The sequence below is a fragment of the Oncorhynchus kisutch genome, linkage group LG1 (genome assembly GCF_002021735.2).
Source record: "Oncorhynchus kisutch isolate 150728-3 linkage group LG1, Okis_V2, whole genome shotgun sequence".
NCBI classification, from domain to species: domain Eukaryota; kingdom Metazoa; phylum Chordata; class Actinopteri; order Salmoniformes; family Salmonidae; genus Oncorhynchus; species Oncorhynchus kisutch.
The window spans coordinates 45,916,155-45,939,625 of NC_034174.2; the positions used below are offsets into that span (position 1 = coordinate 45,916,155).

At 45.0% G+C, this 23,471-nt stretch overlaps 1 protein-coding gene across 7 annotated transcripts in view; it reads left to right on the top strand.

Annotated features, from left to right (window-relative positions):
• The window catches only part of LOC109892849 (msx2-interacting protein), a 32,081-nt gene that overhangs the window by 4,220 nt on the left and 4,390 nt on the right, over positions 1–23,471 (top strand). For 2 of the 7 annotated variants that reach the window (XM_031833964.1, XM_031833972.1), the window contains exons 2-13: positions 1,922–2,242; positions 4,969–5,454; positions 5,726–5,889; positions 6,132–6,332; positions 6,490–6,641; positions 6,724–6,849; positions 8,554–8,667; positions 8,781–8,894; positions 8,989–9,089; positions 9,227–17,342; positions 17,472–17,555; positions 17,747–17,941. In XM_031833964.1, the coding sequence (XP_031689824.1) occupies positions 1,922–2,242; positions 4,969–5,454; positions 5,726–5,889; positions 6,132–6,332; positions 6,490–6,641; positions 6,724–6,849; positions 8,554–8,667; positions 8,781–8,894; positions 8,989–9,089; positions 9,227–17,342; positions 17,472–17,555; positions 17,747–17,941 (10,174 nt within the window). Of the gene's footprint in view, positions 1–1,921; positions 2,243–2,277; positions 4,014–4,968; positions 5,455–5,725; positions 5,890–6,131; positions 6,333–6,489; positions 6,642–6,723; positions 6,850–8,553; positions 8,668–8,780; positions 8,895–8,988; positions 9,090–9,226; positions 17,343–17,471; positions 17,556–17,746; positions 17,942–23,471 lie in introns of those variants that run through there. The other 5 variants (XM_031833984.1, XM_031833986.1, XM_031833978.1 and 2 more) reach the window with 4 other exon arrangements.

Here is a 23,471-nt window from a genome sequence, read left to right on the forward strand (position 1 = left end):
GGCGTCTCACAGTACAAACACTGCAATTTATTGCCCTGGCCACATCTGCAGTCCTCATGCCTCCTTGCAGCATGCCTAAGGCACATTCATGCAGATGAACAGGGACCCTGGGCATGTTTCTTTTGGTGTTTTTCAGAGTCAGTTAGTGTCCTAAGTTTTCATAACTGTGACCTTAATTGCTGTTAGTGTCTGTTGTTAATGTGTCTGCTGTTAATGTTCAGTAATTGTTTATGGTTCATTGAACAAGCATGGGAAACAGTGTTTAAACCCTTTACAATGAAGATCTGCAAGTTATTTGGATTTTTAGAAATTCTCTTTGAAAGACAGGGTCCTGATAAAGGGACGTTTGTTTTTTGCTGAGTTTATAACCCATAGAAACGCATTGAATAACACATTCATGAATTGCAGAAAGTCAAAAAATCATAGGGAGTAAGGTTTTGAATTGTCTGACCTATATCTAGGAAATATTAGAATGCTCAGGATTTAACCTGTTTTTGTTGTCATAAGACTACCTCCATACTTCCATTCATTTGTATGGGTTACCTTCATACGAGTCCAGTGACACGTGGTGGCCATAGAGTAAAACTGAGAACCCCCAAATGGTTTGGGCGCTACAGACTTTAGTTGGCACATCAGCGTTACCGACTTCAGACCAGTCCCTTGGTTACTTGAGGGGGTCGTAGCGCAAAACGGAGAACACCATCGTGTTTCTCTGTCAAACCGTTGGAATGCTAGCCGTTTTAATGAGGCGACAAATTTTCAGCATGTCTTGTGGTCTGACAAACACGTCTGTTCCTCGGCCACCTTCCACCTCAGATGTAGAAGGGCGACTTTATAGGCGGATGTGGTGGATTGAGTCGCAGCCCATGCAAAACAACTATCTCTAACTTAAACTGACAGATTTTATGGGGATCTTTTGTATTTAATTACTTAGACTCTAAAGGATGAACCTTTCTTTTGTTTTTTGAAATTTGTTTCTCGCTGATATGAACGATGCATGTTAATATTTAGAGCAATACTCCCCCGGTCAGAAGATACTATCTTCAGTAGGCTTTAAAGGCCCAATGCTGCTGTTTTTATATCAATATAAAATTATATCTGGGTAACAATAAATAGATTTCTATTCAAATGGGCAAAAATTGCATTTTTAGCAAACCTATTTCTCAAGCACAAATTTTGCATAGACATTCAGAGTGGGGAGGGGAAAACTAGCTGTTATTTGGCAGAGAGGATCTGAACTCTTCTTTTGTTATTAGTCTATTAAATAATTTACCACCTGGTGATGTGACCATGGAAGGCCAAAACTCCATCCCACCAAAACAGGCTGAAATTTCAAGTGGTGTTTTCAGAATACTCTTACACTAAAAGGGCATTATCGTTTTCACGGTATTATTCCAACCTCAGTGTGGAAAATGATATGTAAATAAAACAATCTCGTTTTTGACTTTACTAGGCTGTTAACCAATTGACCACATGTTGATGTCACCATAGAAAAGCCGAAACCCCCGCCCATGCAAACCTACTGATTTAGAAGGTTCTGTGTAGATTGTATTTTTAACCAGCAACTTACAGGAATAACACTGATCAACAATTTTCACACTGACAGCATTAGTTTCATCAGCTGTTGTACAATATGATACAAAACACAGGAAAAACAGAATTGCGCTGTGGTGGGCCTTTAAGATGAGCAAAGACATTATTCCTTTGTTTTATTTATTTTTTACCACACCAAGGTCACAAAAGGCTTGGCCCTCCACTAATGTTAATTTAACTAATTGGCTGGCAAAAGCAGACTCCTGTGTTTCCTTTGCTGTTTAATTATGTTTTTCCAACTGATGATTATGCTCATGAGTGAAGGGACACGTACATAGTCCTCTCAATAAAATGTGACGTCTCTTCCCTTTTTGTCCTTGCTCCTCAGCTATGGACGCGTCGAGAGCGTCAAGGTCCTGCGGAAGCGTGGGTCGGAGGGTGGCGTGGCAGCCTTTGTGGATTTTGTGGATATCAAAAGTGCACAGAAGGCTCACAATGCTGTCAACAAGATGGGTGACAGGGACCTGCGCACTGACTACAATGAACCTGGGTCTGTCCCTAGTGCTGTTCGGGGCCTTGATGACAACCCCCCCTCGAGCAGTCACGGGCGGGATGTTTCAGGATTCTCTAGGGGGGCAGTGGGTCCAGTGTTTGGCCCCCCAGTGTCCATTCACACCAGAGAGGGGCGTTATGAACGGATAAGAGATGGGTAAGTGGACATGGTCACCTCTGAGGGATCAGGGTGTCAGTAAAAAAAAAAAAAGTTTTCTCCCGCAATCACATGATTTCCTTGTTGGGTTATTAATAGAACAAGGAGAATATATTCCTTACAGTTTCATATTAAGGTAACCTAGGAAACGAGCCCTTCTCCATCTGCACAGACCTGTCCTTTCTCGCGGGATCTAAGTGAAATATTTATGCAAATCTATTGGTCATTTAAAGGTATGGATATGAGGTATTATCATTCAAAATTTCGGATTTATTGTGTGAGACGTATCCTGCTTTCAAGTTGGATATTACACCTGTGGGGAATATCCTGGTGAGTTTGGATATATCACATTTGTTGGAATTTATCCTGGTGAATTTTTGGGGGTAATTAGATTTTCCGAACCATGGATTCTAACCACAATTTACCTGGGATCGTCGTGCTTGGAAGTAAATCGTTGCCTGTGATGGATTTAATACCCCTATATTTTCTTGAGAATTATTTTCGGACAGGTTCATTTATGTATGGACTATACATCAGAAAAGACAGAGCGCATTTTTTCCCCACTGCTGGACATAAACTATTTTTCTGGATGTCTCCAAACCAAGGATGTCTGCTTCTTGTCTGGATTTAAATAACATCATGGACCAAAGGATGTAAGTTGTCATTGAAAGGATGTAAATTTGCTAGTTATCAGTCATCACAGTGCCCCATCAGTACATCATTCACCGCTAATTGATCATTTTCAGACAAGGAAACAATATTTTACAGGGTATTATTGTAATTTAGTAAGGTGCTTATATCAAAAGGAACTAAAGAGAAACTGAGGAGTAACAGAACACTCATCAAGAAATTCCATGGAAATATTTTTGGGGAGAGCGATGGCCACGAAGACAACTGAAGACATGCATTTTGGATGTACCTGCCTCATGGAAGAATGGATGTAACCCCTGTATTGGATGTAAGGATGTTGGGTATAGGATGTACACGTGTAACTGCATTTCCATTGCTGGATTATTCCGCTCCAGTGTGGATTTAGCTGTATATCCTCTCAGCATCAATATTTGGTTTGGGTTACGAACAAAGAATAGATACATCAGCATTTTCAGCGAAAATCGAATGAAGACTGAAGAGGATGTCGTCTACACAAAGTGATGGGAGTAGACGGTCTATTTTTGCCTTTGGGATATGGAAAAGGCCTATTTTAAGGAATTAATTATCTTGCAGTGGACTAGGATTATTCCATGCATTTTGGTGAGAGAAGATGCTGTTTTTTTTACAGGAGTGTATGCAAACTGGTTTCCTAGTTTTGAAGAGGAATAATACCGGTCTCTCTTTTGGACAGTAGTATGCAGACCATTCATGCATTTTTTGCTTCTTTATACTAGGTTACCATAAGCAAATTGGACATATTTTCAGTCTGGCCCATCTCTAGTGTTAATTTTGGAATGCACTGCTATGTGTGACTCTTTGTTATTTTTTTCAAATCATACCTTTACTACTGCATCAATATTTGTCATAAGAAATCCATTGCTTTGGTTATTTTGTTTTCTTCTTTTTTCCATCAAACAAAGAGATTAAGAAATTACGGATTATACCTCAGATACCTACCTAACCTGCTGTTCTTCTCGAACGTCGAAGACTGTACGCATGATGACAAAATAAACATTTTTGCTCCTTTTTTTTCTTCAACAAAAAAAAAATCCTGCTCACACCATTCTGTCCTCCTAGATTGTATTTGGGATTATAGGTTCGGTTACCGCTTTTGGAAAAGGTTGGTATTGTCCTGCCCTCTGCATCTCTTTTCCTAACCCAGATTTGCACCCATGTCTCTTTCCTCGTCTCCTGCACTAATTGTTAGAGCTTTTAGTGAAAAAGACACAGCTGCTTGGGCCAGGGGGCTTCTGCAGACACCATCTGTGCCAATGGCTTGTCTTCCTTGCTCTCTCGCTCTTATTTTTGCCCCTCCCTCTCCTGTCTTTCTCTCTCCCTTCTATGCTTTTGCTCCTCCTAGTTACTAGGTGTCTTAATATAGGCTAGTTCAGCTCCAGCAGGTCTGCCAGCATTTCCCTCACCTAAGGGACCCCCCTGTTCTTACTTGATTCAGAAGTGGTATTTGATCTGAGGGAATAGGATTTGCCAAATGTGATGCGACACAGATTCCAGATGATTATAGTCAACGGTAGAGTTCAGTAGCTTTCCAGCCTATCATTATGGTTGTGGTAGTGTTACGTTTAGCCAAAAGAAAATAAATTCTCACAATGTGTGTAGATGCATTCTTTAGTTTTGGCATGGCCCTTATATTTGGTTCCATGTCCTTGGGTTACCTAACCTTGCTCTATGCCACTATCAGAATAGATCTGCCCCCTTTTTATTAACGTATACAAGCTATTGTCTGTCAGCATAAATACTAGAGAAGGATGAAGTAAAATGTACTACCTACCTAACATCGTTTGAATTGACCAAATGTATTCTATTGTTCCTAATGGAATCACAAACCACTGTCTTCTATAGAACCAGCGCTCCGCAGCATTCCGGTTTTGTTTGTGTATTTAAGTTGACGTTTTAACAGTGCACTTGCCTATTTGAAACGTCATTGTATATTGGAACTGTCCAATAGTTATCTGCAAGTTTTTCTAAAAGTATTTTTGGAGTCACAATAACAGACTCTCTCCCCCTCTTTCTCTCTCTTCCCTCTCTATCCATCCTTTGCATGTGTCTTCCAACAGCTCAGAGAGCCGGGAACGTGCATATGATCACAGCCCCTATGGACACCATGAGCGCGGTGGCACTTTTGATAGACAGCGTCACTACAACGCAGACTATTACCGCGATCGCACCATGTTTGCAGCTGGAGTTAGCCCGGGGCCAGGAAGTGCCGGTGCTATGGGTGGGAGCTTTGAAACCCCGGAGCCTCATTTTGAGTCCAGGATCCGAGGAGATCCCTTCACCTTGTCTAGTGCTGCGCGGCGTGACCCCTATCGAGATGACCGAGGGCGTCGTGTTGACAGAACTTACCATCGCCGCAGTCGGTCATCTCATTCTTCACAATCTCGACACCCCTCCCCGCAAAGGACCACGGGGCAAACGCCCAAAGCCCCCCATTCCCCCAAAAGAGCCCCCCTCTCCCCAGGTAGAGGTCCACGCTCTAGGTCTCGTAGTAGGTCCTCTAGCTCTGATTCTGTCAGCAGCACCAGCAGTACCGGCAGTGGCAGGTAGGATGTGCTTTTGTGATGGTGTCGATGTTTGTTTGTTATGGATGGAGCACAATTCAGTCAATTAGCCCGTGTTGTAGACATGTGTGGAAGAAATGGGAACTTTCAATTTACCCAGTTGTAAAAGAGTTTAAAATGCATTGCTTGACTGTAGGATTATGGAGAGAATTTCACTGATCTGAGATGCATACAGACGTACCCTCTATTTAGTAATGTTAGCTGAAGACCCTCTGAACATTTCCCTCTTATCTCACATTTGTCCGATTGGCAGCAGCGATTCAAACAGCAGCTCAAGTGATGGGTCTCATGCACGCTCTGTTCAGTCCTCTGCTACACATGCACCCCCCTCTCAGCCGTGCTCTATGGTAATGGAAGGTGATGAACCACGCAGAAGCTTTGGCATCCGGGTGCAGAACCTACCAGTGCGCTCCACAGGCGAGTACCACTAGCTAGCAGTATACACACAAACATGCATTCTGGCTGCACTTTGCTGTGCACCATGACATTATGAAGGGGGTCACTAATAAATAGCGTACCTCCTCTGCTACGGTGAGCTGTAGAGCTAGCTTATCAAAGAAATTCTCACTTGGATTATCAACATTTAAATAACATTTAATTTTTGTCCTTAACAATGCAGCTGTGTGACCTGTCAATTAACTGTCTGTTTCCCTCTCCAGACACAAGTTTAAAAGATGGACTGTTCCATGAGTTCAAGAAACATGGGAAAGTGACATCCGTGCAGATCCACGGGGCCTTGGAGGACCGATATGGTCTGGTGTTCTTCAGACAGCAGGAAGACCAAGAGAAAGCCCTCAACGTCTCCAAAGGAAAGCTTTTCTTCGGCATGATGATTGAGGTTTCTGCCTGGAACGGCCCTGGTATGCAACGTTTTAGATTGAATTACAGATGTGGTAATACATTTCAACAATCATTATTTGAGCTTGGGCCTTAAATACTAATGATGTGTATTGTCATTCACCTACTGTTGAGTGTACTTGTCTTGTTTGGTGATTGTAATAGAAGTCTTTCCCTCAGAAACAGAGAGCGAGAATGAATTCAGGCCTTTGGATGGACGGATTGATGAATTTCACCCCAAGGCGACTAGGACCCTGTTTATCGGCAACTTGGAGAAGACCACCAGTTACCAACAACTACTTGATATCTTTCAGCGCTTTGGAGAGATTGTGGTATGTGTGTTACTAGCCACTGAAAGGTTATGCAAGTGAATATTTTTTTTTTTTTTAATCCATTTTGTCATCCCTCCCACAGGATATTGACATTAAAAAGGTTAATGGTGTTCCTCAATACGCCTTTGTGCAGTATTCTGATATTGTCAGTGTCTGCAAAGCTATAAAGAAGATGGATGGAGAGTATTTGGGGAGCAACCGGCTCAAGGTATTATTCTTAAATCTATATTGCCCTAAACACTTATGTGTACAGTGCATTTGGAAGGTATTCAGACCCCTTCCCCTTTTCCACATTTTGTTACTTGCATTACAGCGTTATCCTAAAATGTCTTCAATAAAAACAAAAATCCTCATCAATCTACACACTACCCCATATTGACACATGCTCATTTATAAAATAAAAAAACAGAAATACCATAAGTATTCAGACCCTTTGCTATGAGACTCGAAAAGTGAGCTCAGGTGCATCCGATTTCCATTGATCATCCTTGATGTTTCAACAACTTGAGGGGAGTCCACCTGTGGTAAATTCAGTTGATTGGACATGATTTTGAAAGGCACACACCTGTCTATAAAGTGCCACAGTTGACAGTGCATGTCAGATCAAAAACCAAGCCATGAGGTCGAAGAAATTGTACATAGAGCTCTGAGAATGGATTGTGTTGAGGCACAGATCTGGGGAAGGGTACCAAAACATTTCTGCAGCATTGAAGGTCCCCAAGAACAAATTGGCCTCCATCATTTTTAAATGGAAGAAGTTTGGAGCCACCAAGACTCTTCCTAGAGCTGGCCGCCCGGCCAAACTGAGCAATCGGGGGAGAAGGGCCTTGGTCAGGGAGGTGACCAAGAACCCAATGGTTACTTTGACAGAGCTCCTGAGTTCCTCTGTGGAGATGGGAGAACCCTCAGAAGGACAACCATCTCTGCAGCACTCCACCAATCAGGCCTTTATGCTAGTGTGGCCAGATGGAAGCCACTCTTCAGTAAAAGGCACATGACAGCCTGCTTGGAGTTTGCCAAAGGGCACATAAAGGACATGAAAAACAAGATTCTCTGGTCTGATGAAACCAAGATTGAACTCTTTGGCCTGAATGCTAAGCATCACATCTAGAGGAAACTTGGCACCATCTCTATGGTGAAGCGTGGTGGTGGCAGCATCCTGCTGTGGGGATGCTCTTTAGAGGCAGGGATTGGGAGACTAGTCATGATCGAGGGAAAGATGGAACAGAGCAAAGTACAGAGAGATCCTTGATGAGAACCTGCTCAGGAGCTCTGACTGGGGCAAAGGTTAGGACAACGACTCTAATCACACAGCAAAGACAACGCAGGAGTGACTTCGGGACAAGTTTCTGAATGTCCTTGAGTGGGCCAGCCAGAGCCCGGACTTGAACCCGATCTAACATTTCTGAAGAGACCTGAAAATAGCTGTGCAGTGGCGCTCCCCATCCAACCTGATAGAGCTTGAGAGGATTTGTAGAGACGAATGGGAGAAACTCCCCAAATACAGGTGTTCCAAGCTTGTAGCGTCATACCCAAGAAGATTCAAGGCTGTAATCGCTGCCAGAGGTGCTTCAACAAAGTACTGATTAAAGGGTCTGAATACCTATTTAAATGTGATATTTCGGTTTTAAATTTTGAACATAATAGCAAACATTTCTAAAAATATTTTTTGCTTTGTCATTGTGGGGTATTGTGTGTGTGTGTGTGTGTATAATGATGAGGGGGGGAAACTGTTTAATACATTTTAGAAAAAGGCTGTAACATAAAATGTGGAAAAAGTCCAGGGGACGGAGTACTTTCCAAATGCACTCTGTTAGTACAAAAGGAATTGAGTTCGGTGATAATGAAGTAACCTTAGCAATATTTTCTTCCCCTGTTTCTTCATCCTTGTCTGGTTCTGTCTCCTTTGCAGCTGGGTTTTGGGAAGAGTATGCCCACAACATGTGTTTGGCTGGACGGTTTGGCTTCCAACATCACAGAGCAATATCTCACACGTCACTTCTGCCGCTATGGACATGTAGTCAAGGTCCATACTCTTTTCTTTTTTTCCCCCCTCCAATATTTTTTAGGTCCCTGACATTCTATTAGACTATATTAGACATGTTATTCTAAACATGATTTTCCCTTTTCTTCCTATAGGTGGTGTTTGACAGGTTGAAGGGGATGGCTCTCATCTTGTATAACAACACAGATTTTGCACAGGCAGCTGTCAGGGAGACCAAAGGCTGGAAGATTGGCGGCAACAAAATAAAGGTATGACTAAACGAGTGTGACTTACTCGTGACTGACAGTTTCACAGTAAACCAGATGAAAGGATACAAATTGTTGATTTGTTTTCTGTCTGCAGGTGGATTTTGCCAGCCAAGAGAGTCAGATGGCTTTTTATCGCTCTATGCAGGCCTCTGGGCAAGACATTAGAGACTTCTACGAAATTCCAACTGAAAGAAGGTAAAGTTCACATTTTGTTATGTGAGGTGAATGCATTCGAGGGATTACTTTGAATTACTGTTTTCGGGTGTACTTTGATCTCACTTCAATGTTCTTATTTTTTCCTCTCTCCTATTCCACAACCCCCTTCTTTACAGAGAGGAACGACCAAGACCTCCATACCATGAGTTCTCAGCAGAAAGAGCCTACTTTGAGAATGCACGCACCCCTGGCACCATTTACCCCGAAGATCCTCGCCGAGACTATCCTGCCCGCAGCCGTGAGCGGTATTCTGAACTGGAGCACTACCAGGGAGAACACTTTGACCCACGCTACCATGAAGACCCCCGGGAGTTCAGGGATTATCGAGATCCTTTTGAGCAGGACATTCGGAAGTACACATACATCCAGAGGGAGCGAGAAAGGGAGCGGGAGCGCTTTGAGGCAGACCATGGCATGTGGAGCCCCTCTCATCCACGGCGACCGATCACCCCTTCTGCCTCCCCTTCACCATCTGAGCGTGCTCCCAGAGACCCAGAGCGACGGGTCTACAGTCAATCCTCTGAGCGAAGTGGTAGTTGCAGCTCACTCTCACCACCACGCTTTGACAAGACTGACAAGGCTCCTCCTTTGGAACATGGAGCCAGCTCTAAGAGTGAGAGGTTGGAAAAAGACATCCACCTGGTTGAACCTGAGCGTGTTGTTGGGGCTGAGAAGAGCAAGCGGGGGAGACGAAAGGAGAAAGGTGACAAAGAAAAAGGGGAGAAGAGTAAGTCAAGGAAAGCAAAGGTGAATTCTCCCAGCATCCCTCCATCTGAGACAGAGCTAGAACCCAGCCTGGATGGAGGCTCTGGAAGGGGAAAGGTGTCAGACCAGGACAGCCTTGACAGACAGCGGTATAAAGGTGACAATGACCCTCCTTCAGATCCGACAACGTCAACCTCTCGCCATGAGCCTGTAAAAAGTGAGAGGCTTGAGTCGGGGAAAGGTGAGAATGCAGACAAGGATGGTAAAACACGTTCCAGAAAACACCAAAAATCTGACACTGGAAATGATGGGAAAGATCCATCAGTGGATTCTGATAGGTTGGCTGCGAGAAAGAGGCGCTTTGGAGATGCCAGTGGGAGAACCATTCGACAGAAGAGGAGAAGGCTGGAAGATGAGGATGGGAGTCAACCCCAAGACTTTGGAGCTAGCACTGCCTTTACAAAAGAGATTGATGGTGACAGAAAGTCTCAGCAAAAAGACTCACAGCGGAGGGATTCAAGATCCAAATCAGAGAGACTGGTGTTTCTTGGCAGTCATAAAGAGGGTCAGGATCCTGCAATGAGAGGACAAGAAGAGCTGCCCGAGGGGAGCATGGACCCTATGGACTCAAAACGCCACAGTATGTCCAGAAGGTTCTCCCATGATGGGAACATGGACCAAGACAATGCAAGAAATCAAGATCCACAGAGCCCTTTCAAATATGGTGCACAAGACAATGACAAGGGTGTCAAGGAAGAGCCTCTGGATATTGATCTCTCCCAAAGTTACCGCAAACAGATGGAGCAAAGGAGGCTCCACCAACAGCTTCAAGAGCCAGACAAACAAGAAAAAGCTGGGAGTCCACAAGGCTTAGAAACGGAGGACCTGGAACACCGCAGTCTGGTACATGAAGTGGGCAAGCCACCTCAAGATGTCACAGATCATTTCCCATCTCATAAACTCAAGAAACTAGAGCAATTTGACGCAGATATCAGTGCCAAGAGGGGGGACCGTGTCTACAGGAGCTTCCGGCAAAAGAGTGAAGATCCTGAGTGGCACAACACTGCATCTCCAGGCTTGCAACACTTCTCTCATCATGCTGAGCAGGACTTTGCTGAATCTTCACATCTCAGGGAGGTTAAAACGGAGGATAAAAGCCACCCAGACCTGGAGCTGGCAGTCAAAAGGACACATACAACGCAAATGTCCAAGCCAAGCACTCCTTTACAACTTAGTGAAGAAGAGCGGGAAAAACAGTGGGAGAGCAGAGTCAAGCAAGATTTTTTACCTGACTTAAACTTCTCCAGAGGCATTGGAAAAAATACGCACAATCGCAAGCGTTTGGAGTATGGAATTTTGCAAGATTTGGAGCCTGGGGAAGTACGATCCGATTCCGAAGAGGATAGAGAGCACAAACCACATTCTCCTATGCCCTCCACTTCTATGCCTTTCTCTGACGGGCAACGAGTGGACAGATTTTCAGACCCCAAGCTTGCCACTTTGGAGAGGATGAAGTTCTACTCCTTTGCACTTGACCAGACCATCACACCAGATACCAAGGCTCTGCTAGAGCGAGCAAAGTCTCTGTCCTCCTCTAGGGAGGACAACTGGTCTTTCTTGGATTATGATTCACACTTTGCTGGTTTGCGCAGCAGGAAAGATACTGAAAAGGTTGAGTCAGCACCACGGCCTACACCCTCTTGGTACATGAAGAAGAAGAAAATTCGCAGTGGTGGGTCTGAAGACAAACTAGATGACAGGAAGGAAGACCCCAAGCCCAAGCCAGAGGAACATGAACGCAGGGAACTGTTTGCCTCTCGTTTCCTACACAGCTCAATCTTTGAGCAGGACTCAAGACGTCTTCAGCACCTAGAGCGAAAGCATGAGGACCCTGAGCAAAGTCCGGCTCAACAAACTGGTCAGCTAGGCCTGGCAGATGGGCAGCCTGACACAGAACCAGTTGTCCTCTTCCATAGCCGCTTTTTAGAGTTCACGCGGCTGCAACAGCAGAAAGACCAACAGTTACATGAAGTAAAAAGAGCAGATTCTGTAGATAGTAATAGGGTGGCAGAACAGCAACCTCTGCAGTTTCCTAAAACATCAGAACCGGTCATGGATCCAGAGACTAAACCTATTAGCCCTGCTGAGAACCACATGATTTCCCAGCCCCCACTTATGCCCAAGGAGATGTCTCCACCTAAGCAAATGTCTCCACCCCTTCCACCCAAGGGGATGTCTCCACCCCTTCCACCCAAAGAAATGTCTCCACCCCTTCCACCCAAGGAAATGTCTCCACCCCTTCCACCCAAGGAAATGTCTCCACCCCTTCCACCCAAGGAAATGTCTCCACCCCTTCCACCCAAGGAAATGTCTCCACCCCTTCCACCCAAGGAAATGGCTCCACCCCTTCCACCCAAGGAAATGGCTCCACCCCTTCCACCCAAGGAAATGGCTCCACCCCTTCCACCCAAGGAAATGGCTCCACCCCTTCCACCCAAGGAAATGGCTCCACCCAAGCACACGTCTCCACCCCTTCCACCCAAGGATATGGCTCCACCCAAGCACACGTCTCCACCCCTTCCACCCAAGGAAATGTCTCCACCCAAGCACACGTCTCCACCCCTTCCACCCAAGGAAATGTCTCCACCCAAGCACACGTCTCCACCCCTTCCACCCAAGGAAATGTCTCCACCCAAGCACACGTCTCCACCCCTTCCACCCAAGGAAATGTCTCCACCCAAGCATACTTCTCCACCCCTTCCACCCAAGGAAATGTCTCCACCCCTTCCACCCAAGGAAATGTTTCCACCTCATCCACCCAAAGAGATGTCTCCAATAGTGGAAACACATGACCTGTTTACTCCAGAGCCAAAGGGTCCAGAGCCAGCTGCACCCGAACCTTTGACAAAAGAAAACAGAGAAAATGAACAGCTCCCTCCCCTCCTGCAAATACCTCCGCATGAGATGTTGACCCCTGCTTCTGTTAATTTAGTAGCCCCTGAGCACATCCGTTCTGTGAGAAAAGTTAAAAGAACCCCTAGTGGAGAGAAATCTGAAGATATAGCTCAGGATATTCAAATATTGAACCCAGAGCAGTCTTCCAGCAGTGATTGCCTTCATGAAACATCAGTGAGTAGTTTTGTACCAGAGCCTGAGCTGGCGGCACCTGAATTACCACCTGAATTTTTAAGTTCCACACCACCTAACCCTGTTGAGGAGATGGAGGTTTCAAAAGATGATACCAACACTGACAATACAGACACTCATACAGAGGTGGAAAAGAAACTTGAACTCAATCAGACCCAGGTGCTTGTTGATAATGAAACCAGTGATGAGTCAATTTCACCACCTCAAAAGTCCAAGAACAAAAAGAGTAAGTCTCCTACTCAAGTCCCACTGACTCCTTTGGTTTCAACAACTAGTTCAGAGAAACCACTTACCCGCAAGAGTGAACGCACAAAACGTGCATCATCCCCAAGAGCAGAGTCTTCAAAGGGAAACTCCGATTCCAAATCCACAGGCAAGTCTCCCATACATGGAGCAGACCCTGAACATGGCACAGAGCAGAGTATATCTGTTGGAAGAGCAAGGCGTAGAAATGTGAAATCTGTGTATGCCACCCCAGTTGAGGAAGATGCCACTAAGGGGGCTGGAAAGGATGTAACTGAGTCACCCCGCACTGCACGGAAACGAGGTGGAGACAAAGACAAGGAAGCAGCCCCTCAGCAACCGTTAGAGCAGGATTCCCTTGCACCTATTACTTCAAGGCGGGGACGTCCCCCTAAGAATCGGCGACAAGGAGAGGACATGTTAACAGCTAAAGGGGATAGATCGAAAATGGAGACCAAGGATACAGACTCCAATGAATCAGAGAGTAGTGAAAGAATTTCAAAAGTGTCAAAAGGCAGACATTCTCCTCATGGTCATAAAGCTTTGGCGAGTCAATTACCCATGCCCATAGCGACTGGATCAAGTAGGAAGGGGGACAAAACTGAACCACCTGAAGATGTTTCTCAGCAGATGGATTTTACAGAAGACAGTTTGGCCATGCAGGATTGCACTGTCTCATGTAAGGAAGATACTGTAGCACCAGGTGTGACAAAGAAAGAGGAGAATGTTAAGCAACAACTAGGAACAGAGAAATCACGAGATAAAGACAGGCAGAAAAAGGACCCTGTTGACGAGAAAGCCAGTGTAACTAAATTTGGCGAGAAAGAGTCTGAACCACCAGTCGTGGAAGAACAGCCTGTATTGGAGAAAATGGAGAAGAGTGGGAGAGGAAAAGCTCCACGCTTGACACGGACTCCAAAATCTCCTGTCCTCAAGAACCTGAAGATCAGACTAAATGTCACTGAGGTGAAAGATTTGCTTCAAATGGGGGATGAGGAACCTGAAAATGGGGATGATTCTTCTAAAAAGACCAAACCAGGCGAATCTACTAATGACCCATTATTAGAGTCTAGCCCAGGAAAAGATGTGAGTTCTAGCAACGAGGATAAAGATGAGAGCACACCAGAAACTAAGCCGCCAATAGATCCTAAAACTTTGCTACAACAGGAACAGGAGCTTGAGCAAGCTGTGGAGAACATTGCTAAACTGACAGACCCAACCCTCCCAGCAGAGTCACCAACTCCACTTGCCCCACTATCTGCAGAATTAAAAATTGACACTGAGGAAGAGAAATCTGCCAATCCTGCTAGTGAGTATGAACTTGCTGCTGCCATTGATTCGATTATGGGTGAGGATATACCCGTCCCTCTGCCTCAAGAGCCGGTAATTAGTGCTGTTGTGGATTCAGACCTAGAGATTCCATCCTTCGTCCAGCCGACCAAGGGAGCTGAACCTGTTAGTAACATATCCCCTATTCAGGGGGAGTCCTTTTTCCCAACTACACCCAGGAAGGGTGCTAAGGGCAGAGCTAAAACACCGAAACGGTCTAAGAGCCAAAAATCTAACAAAAAGGACGCTGTAAAAGAAATTTCATCAGAACCGGAGAACACCTCTGTTATCACATCAGACAGCATACCCTCTAATTCACAGCCTGTTCCAGAAACTATTCCCTCAACCCCAGCTGCCGGTGTCATTACAACCACCTCTTGGAAGCCTAAAACGGAGCATTTGGCTCCTAAGGCTATGGACATGCCTAAAGAATCGAAGTTACCTCCAGTCCTTACAGAGCAACCTCCACCTCAACATCTGAAACCTGTCTGCCCCCAAACAAAAAGTCCCACTCTCCCCAAGCCTCAACAACAACAACCACCACCACCACCTGAGTGCATCTCACCTTCACTTTCTCCACCCCCAACCCGGCCAAACATCAGACCCACACAGCCAAGCAGGATACCAGTTTCCCCACCAGATTGGCTCAACCAGTCCAAGGACGCAGGTGTCTCTTCCTCTCCTAGAGCATCAGCAGCTTCCTTTGAGAACCCAGCAATTCCCTCTGACACTGAGCCCTTGGAGACTGAGCGTAACAACAGTGACTTGCGTAGGATTCTCATGAAGCACAAAAATGTTTCACTCCCAGTCCCATGCAGTAGTTCTGTTCCTAGCAATTTGGGCACCTTATCCCTTAGGGATCCTCCACACCTACCTGAAAGTAATACCCCAATGGTTGCTGTGACGAGTAAGACCTCTCTTAATGACAACAGGCCTCATCCAGCTCAGCCTGTAGTCCGGCCCCCAGCCTCACTACCATCCCCTGAGTCAAAGTCTGTCATTTCTGTTATTGCCTCCACTGCCACCTCTGTTATCAGTCGTGTTTGCAATCCACCTGACATGGAGAAGGTTAATATGTCAGTTGACAGAAATCCCGTAGTGGACATGCCACTTCCCAAGCAGACATACAGGCCGCCCAGCATGGAGGACAGGGACAGTGGTTCGTACCATGGACCATCAGTTGGCGAGGAGGGTGGAAGTGCTGGGAGGTACTTGGTTGAGAGCTCCGGTCTGGGTACTGGCTCCAGCCCAGGTCTAAGGGTGAATACCTCAGAGGGAGTGGTGGTGTTGAGTCACTCAGGACAGATCAAGGAGGGACCACAGAGGATAAGTGCCAAAATCAGCCAGATCCCACCAGCTACTGTAGTTGACATGGAATCTCAGCAGCTAGTGTCCATGCCCCAGATAAAACAGGAGATGTATACCCACTCCCAGTCAAACACTCCAAAGTGTCCTCCAATACAGACAGACCATGGGCACCTTAAGACACAACAAACGGTTTCCTCCATTAAACAAGAAAACACTGGTATGGAAAAGTTAGAATCTCCCTACCCATCAGGGCCTCAAGGAGGAGTCGTGAAGAGGCTTCAGCAGACAGTTGGTAATCCACAAGTGATGGGTTACCATCATTCAGAGTTCACAATGTTATTGAAGCATCCAAAGAAAGTGGATGGGGCTGACGCTATGAACGCTGATGGGTGTAAACCATCTTGGACCTCTGCCATAAGTCCTGCAATGAGCCCCCACCTGCCCTCTCCGGCTGGCAACCATGTAGGCTTTGTTCCCGGTTCGGCCACTGACAGAACTCCCTCACATCTCAGTGGGGTCAAACAGGAGCCCCGTTCTCCTCGCAAGTCAGGCCATCCACATTCTCCGTTCACTAAAGTGTCCTCTCCCATCGGCTCCTCCTCTCCCAAAGGCCTCCCTGGGATGCTGCCCTCTAGCCTGCCCGCCATGCAGCAGTATGTCACCAGTGTCCACCACCCTGAGCAGTCTGTCATCATGCAACCTCACAGTGCTCACGGTGGCATTGGAAGGATGTCACCCCATCGTGCCTCCCAAGCAATCCCCATGGGGCACCTTGTCCAAGGAGAGGTCAGGGTGAACACGCCACCCCTATCTGTCATGAGTTTCGGGATGCATGGAGACCCTCTTGCCTCTCCCTGGTCTGGTCCTCTCCAGCAACGCCCCACCTCGCCCCAGGCGGTAGGCAGAGACATAGTCCTCAAGGTTAACCCTGGGAATGTGAGGGGCCATGAGGGAGAGCAAGACGATGCCAGGCGCTTCCATCAGGCCACAGGGAGACAATCTGCCACACAGCTGAAAGCAGAGACTATGCAGCCGGATCCCCGTGGGGCTCTACTTAGCGGGCTGCAGCTGGACCCGTACATGTCGCCCAGGGACTTGCGTGTGCTCATGCACCACCCTCAGGGAGAGCGCTCGGCCCCAGAGCCACACCAGGGACACATCCAAGAGACTGTCCCACCCTCCTCAACATCTACCAACATCACCTCGTCGATGTCCCCCAGGGCACATCTGCTGGCTAAAGGTGTGTCCGAGAAGGATGTCACAAAGCCACAGGAGGTCAAGAGGCCACACTCTCCTCCAAAGGATGGGATGATGGGGTTTCGGCCAAGTATGGCCGCCATGGCGTCGCCCCAAAGGGTGCAGCTGCTGCCATCGGGGACGGGAGCTTCTTTCTCGGAGTATCCAGGAATTTACACCAACACCCGGGCCATCCATTCACAGATCACTGAGACCTCTCCTTTTGGGATCAACCAGGTACCTCTCAACATCACTTCTGCCTTAGTGAGTTAAACCCTATTCAATGTAATTTTATATCTCCACAATTTAATAATGATCATGTAGTCGTGTCTTAAATGACATTTGAAAACCAAAACCTTCTTTATACTAAAATCCCTTTGTTCTGGTCCTCAGGGTGCAGATCCCAGCCAGTCACAAGCTGATGTCAAGGTGAAACAAGTTGGACAGCAACCTGTGAACATGGTGCAGCTGCTCACGGTGAGTCACTTGGACATATGGAAATGGGGAATAAAGAGTGCATTAGAGAGGAGTAGAGGGTAAATCTGGACAGAGACAACTGAACAGGGCAGGACAAGAGCGGACAGGATAACGTGTAGTAAAGGAACACTATTCACAATTATATTCAGTTTTTATATCACAGAAAAAAAATATTTTCTCTGTTTGAGCAGAAGTACCCGATAGTGTGGCAAGGGCTGCTGGCACTGAAAAATGACCAGGCTGCTGTCCAGTTGCATTTTGTCTGTGGCAACAAAGGATTGGCCCTACGGTCACTGCCCCTACCAGAGGGAGGATCGCTGCTTCGGATCGTCCAGAGAATGAGACTCGAGGCGTCACAACTGGATGGTGTGGCTAGAAGAATGACAGTAAGTTTCTGGTCCCTGTCCTTGAATTGTTTACATTGGGATGAGAGTTCATTTTAAGGTTGGGCAATTTTGTTACGACTGCATCGTCTGTCGACGGTGTTTGGCGGCCATGACGTCGAGATGTCACAAACGATGGTTCAGCGTAAGTGAACTTGGCCGCCCTGCAGGAATCTGGCAGCACACAACAGCGCAGTGCAGTGAGCAAACAGCAGGGCGACGTGCCAAATGGCCTATTCCCTAATTGCCATAGCCTAAGTAGTTGGACAATTAACATAATGCAAGAGAACAATGTAGATTGTGGAAAGAGCGTAGAGCACCAAAGTAGCACAACATGTCAGATAGGGTCTGTCCCCCCCCCCCCCCCCCCCCTCTTTCTCCTATTTCGGATTATCATGGGCCTTTTGCAGAGGACACTCAGTTGTCTGGCGTATTGTTTTAAAATCTTAATTGACCCTTTTTTTCTCCTTAATCCCTGTTCAATTTCAATGTGACTAGTTGGCCTAGGCATGACCCACTCTTTCGCGATCAACCATCAAATGAATCTATAGGCCAGCTCAGAAAGTTGTTTACGAATAGCTTAAATAAAAACAGTATAGTAAAAACGAGAGAGGCGAACAAACAATTGCAAGATAGACTAATCTAATAGGAAGTTCAAACAAACCTGGTACATTTCTGCTTTACTTAACGTGTAGGCAGAATCAATAGTGCCGTCGGAAAACCCCTCGCAAACCAAACAGCCAATAATATAGGCCTACACGTAGACTACTGTCAATAAAAGTAAATTCTAAACTAATATTTATATTGTCAAAGTCTTTATTAATGTCCTTGAATTGTGCCACGGGCAATCTCAACCCTTTACACTCATGGGAATGGCCAATTTTGAAATGTTTCTTAAAAAAAGAAATATGAAAAGCATAACCATGAAAGGAAAATTTTTGGAGATTTTGGGAAAATTATTAGACCAAAGGTGAGGACACAACAGCTCACCTGACACGACTGAATCCAAACATTACACTGTTGATTTTATGTGTATTTCACTGTATTTTTTGCCACATTTGTTGATAAGAAATCTGAAAATACTCATACATTCAGGAACATAATATTCCTGGAAATTGTGAGTTAGGTGCAACATAAGACTAAAGATTACAAGGTTTTAAGTGAGAGGACTATTAGGTGTCTCCAAGTGGCCACACACTTAACCAAAGTGTGCACAGTTCCTATTTAAGGTGCTTTCTTTAGTTCTAGCTGTGCCGTTGAGTAACTAAAACAAGCACACTTAGTTTTATTTGTAACACAACTCTGCATGCCCGCCCTCACACAACACCGGTCAAATATAAAGCGCAATATGGGTCAGGTGGTCAACATTTGAAAGACTGTTCTATTGCCAACATGACTAGCTAAGTTCTAAAATCTGATATTACAATGCAATTCAGTGAAACAGATCATAATTTTGGTGCGCATAGAAAGAAGTCATGAGTGCGTTCAGGTGTGTGTGACGCAGCAAATTTTCTTGACAATAGACAAACAGGCTCATTCTCTTCAGAACAACCAAGGATATATGCCATGTCATCTTGTAACTACATCAGAGTGATCATAAATGATAACACTGTATATGACAAGTTTTATGTGAAGTGCACATTTGGACTCGCGGGGTTTGGCTTGCTTTTATGACAAAGCAGTATTTATTGTAATCCTCAACGTCTCGTTTTTTGAAACTGCGTAGAGTCCTCTTAATTTACAGCATTTCTCTCACTCAGGCAACCCAAAATGTGACCAAGTTGCCTTACTGGCGGAAGCGGCGGGGGCGACTAATTGTTGCACGAGGCGCTCACGTTCAGAACAGCTGTCAGTCAACCCACACAACCCGCCGACGGGTACGAGTGTAAAGGGCTGTGACCCGTCACAATTTCCTCAGCCGGTAATTGTCAAGGAAATAACTGTCGTTGTCACGGTTATTGACGTCTAATTAACAAACACATTTGGCATCTTCTGACTTCCACACACATCCTACAAGCCACTGATGCAGATCTTTGGAACATCTACATTTAAAAAAGTCTTAATAAATCCATTTAATATAGCCTTATAGCCAAATCCAGTATTTATTTTAGACAGTACTACAGAAGCATGATATGAAGAAAAGGTAGTCTATTTCAGAAGAACATAATAGCATACTCTGAGTTGTCCTTCTGTTAGGTCCTGATCTGGCTATGACTGTGGGCTACACCAGTTAATTTAGCAGACAAGATGTGCTTAGAATTCCGTGGCATTATTGTTTTTGTTTTATAGAATGAAAAATCGAATCGAACAAAGCTGAATAAAATGGAAAGCACCGGTGGCTATTGTGTTGAGCGGTTAACAAAAAATAAATAAATAGGTACTCCTATATGCTTAATTTAGAGTTAGTAATGTAAGTTTAGTTCTACAAATGTTAGGCTACACATTCAAATTTTTAATACATTAAGGCTGCATGATGCAACTAATGATGAATTGAAAAAAAGTAGCTTGAAAGGTGAGAGCTCTGCTTTGATTTGTCAGTCAACAAGATGAGTAGGCCTAACAAACTGCAAAAGCACTAGCCAGCGTCAATTTACTATCCACCATAGTGCAAAAGTTGACGTATTCTGTGCAATAAATAAATATTCCAAACATAGTCTGGGACAATTGTGGGATGCCACATTGAAAGTCACTGAGCTCTTCAGCAAGGCCATTCTGCTGCCAATGTTTGTCTATGGCTGTGGCCTTGATTTTATACAACTGTCAGCAACGGTGTGGCTGAAATAGCCAAATCCACATACTTTTGTGTATATATAGAGTATGTACAGCGCATTCGGAAAGTACCCAGACCCCTTGACTTTTTCAAAATTTTGTTAAGTTACCGCCTTGTTCTAAAATTGATTAAATCAATCTACACACACTACCCCATAATGACAAAGCGAATAAACTTTTTTTTTAGGCATTTCTGCTAATTTATATGTAAAAAAAATAATACCTTATTTACGTAAGTATTCAGACCTTTTTGCAATGAGACTAAAAATTGAGCTCAGGTGCATCCTGTTTCCATTGATCATCCTTGAGATGTTTCTGCAACTTGAGTGGAGTCCACCTGTGGTAAATTCAATATATTTGACATGATTTGGAAAGGCTATAAGGTCTGTCTAAGATCCCTCAGTTGACAGTGCATGTCAGATCAAAAACCAAGCCATGAGGTCAAAGGAATTGTCCGTAGAGCTCTGAGATAGGATTGTGTCGAGGCACAGATCTGGGGAAGGGTACCAAAACATTTCTGCAGCATTGAAAGTCCTCAAGAACACAGTGGCCTCCATTTTTAAATGGAAGAAGTTTGGAACCACCAAGACTCTTCCTAGAGCTGGCTGCCCGACCAAACTGGGAAATCAGTGGAGAAGGGTCTTGGTCAGGGAGGTGACAAAGAACCCAGTGGTCACTCTGAAAGAGCTCTGCAGTTCCTCTGTTGATGGGAGAACCTTCCAGAAGGACAACCATCTCTGCAACACTCCACCAATCAGGCATTTATGGAAAGGAGAAGAGGATACCTAGCCAGTTGTATAACTGAATGCATTCAACTGAAATGTGTCTTGGTAGAGTGGCCAGACGGAAGCCACTCTTCAGTAAAAGGCATGACAGCCCACTTGGAGTTTGCCAAAAGGCATCTAAAGACTCAGACCATGAGAAACAAGATTATCTGGTCTAATGAAACCAAGATTGAACTCTTTGGCCTGAATGGCAAGTGTCACATTTGGAGGAAACATGGCACCATCCCTACGGTGAAGCATGGTGGTGGCAGCATCATGCTGTGGGGATGTTTTCCAGTGGCAGGGACTGGAAGGTTAGTCAGGATTAAGGAAAAGATGAACAGAGCCAAGTACAGAGAGATCCTTGATGAACCTGCTCCAGGGCACTCAGGACCTCAGACTAGGGCAAAGGTTCACCTTCCAACAGGACATCGACCCTAAGCACACAGCCAAGACAACTCAGGAGTGGCTTCGAGACAGGTCTCTGAATGTCCTTGAGTGGCCCAGCCAGAGCCCGGACTTGAAGCTTATAGCATCATACCCAAGAAGACTCTAGGCTGGAATCGCTGCCAAAGGTGCTTCAACAAAGTACTGAGTTTAAGTAAATGTGATATTTACATGTACTTTTTTTTTATGTAAATTTGCCAAAAATTTTAAAAGTTTTTGCTTTGTCGTTATGGGATATTGTGTGTAGGTTGATGGAAGAATTTTTAAATCAATTTGAGAATAAAACTGTAGTGTAACAAAATGTGGAAAAATTCAAGGTGTCTGAATACCTTGCGAATGCACTGTGTGTATAAAAATATATACACGTGCGCGCACACATGGTAGGCCTATTAAAATATGTATGCTTTTTTTCCCTAATTTATTTTCATGTCAGACCAACACTGTATTCAAAGTGCCCACTATTACATTCTACCTATAGAATTAGAACTGGTTGATCTTAAAGGCATTCCTAGTCGATCACCAAACAGGTCTGTAGAAAAGCCAATGATAAAGCCTTGTGCTCATATAAAACAAATATTTGTCTTGCACTGTTGACGGTAGGTGCACTTCATTCAGAAGCCATGCGTGCCGTGTAGGCAAATTGTAACCATTTATTTTGTCTGAACGGACAAACTCCGGCTACCCGGCAGAGCTGTGGCTAAATTGCGCTGGCCAATCGGATTAGCTCAAATTACCATGCCTACAGCTTCCACGACTCTACAGCAAAGTTTATTAGCCTACGTGAGATTTCATCACTTTTAAAACCATGACCAGAGAGTGGCTGTCAAAGAATAAAGCAAAGAGCTGCTGTTTTTGAGTGAGTTCATGTTAAAAATGTGATTCAACACTTACAAAACATAACTCACTTCTCCCTACTTCCACTCACGCTGCAATGAATGAGTTGCCAAGTGTATCGGTAGCCCTGCATTTTTATTATTAGCAGCTCGTCGTGTCTTTAAATATTGAGGAATATTTCACTTTCTCTGGTCATAGGAGCAACGAATTTGTGCATGAGGCACAAATAATGTAGTGTAGAGTTTCGCCATGTGGACGACTATGTCCCCTCAGGTCAGTCTCACCCAGGAAGGGAGAGAACAGGGACTGTGAGGCGGGACCCTCTTCTGCTCTCTCCCGCCGCCGAGACTGACCATCAGATGCAGGTACCATCAGTCCAGTAAAATAAAAAAGCTAATGATTTCAGTTGATGCTCAGCTTTGCCTGGCAAGTGATACAACTGATCAGTTTTATCTAAGCTTGAGTTTTGAAATATAATATGGTCTGAGAAGAACAATATTGACAATCCAAGCATAGCCAATATGCTGTGATGTGTTAGTGCAGTAGGCCTAACCTCATTCCTACAGAACAGTTTTTATTATGTTAATGTTGTATAGGCTTACATTTTTTAAAGTTAAAACACATCTGAGCGGTAGATCTCAGCTTGCTTTTTGACTGCGAAAGTAAACTTGACTCAGGTTGGTGACCAGTCTATTTCCATAATGCCAACATTTCACCCA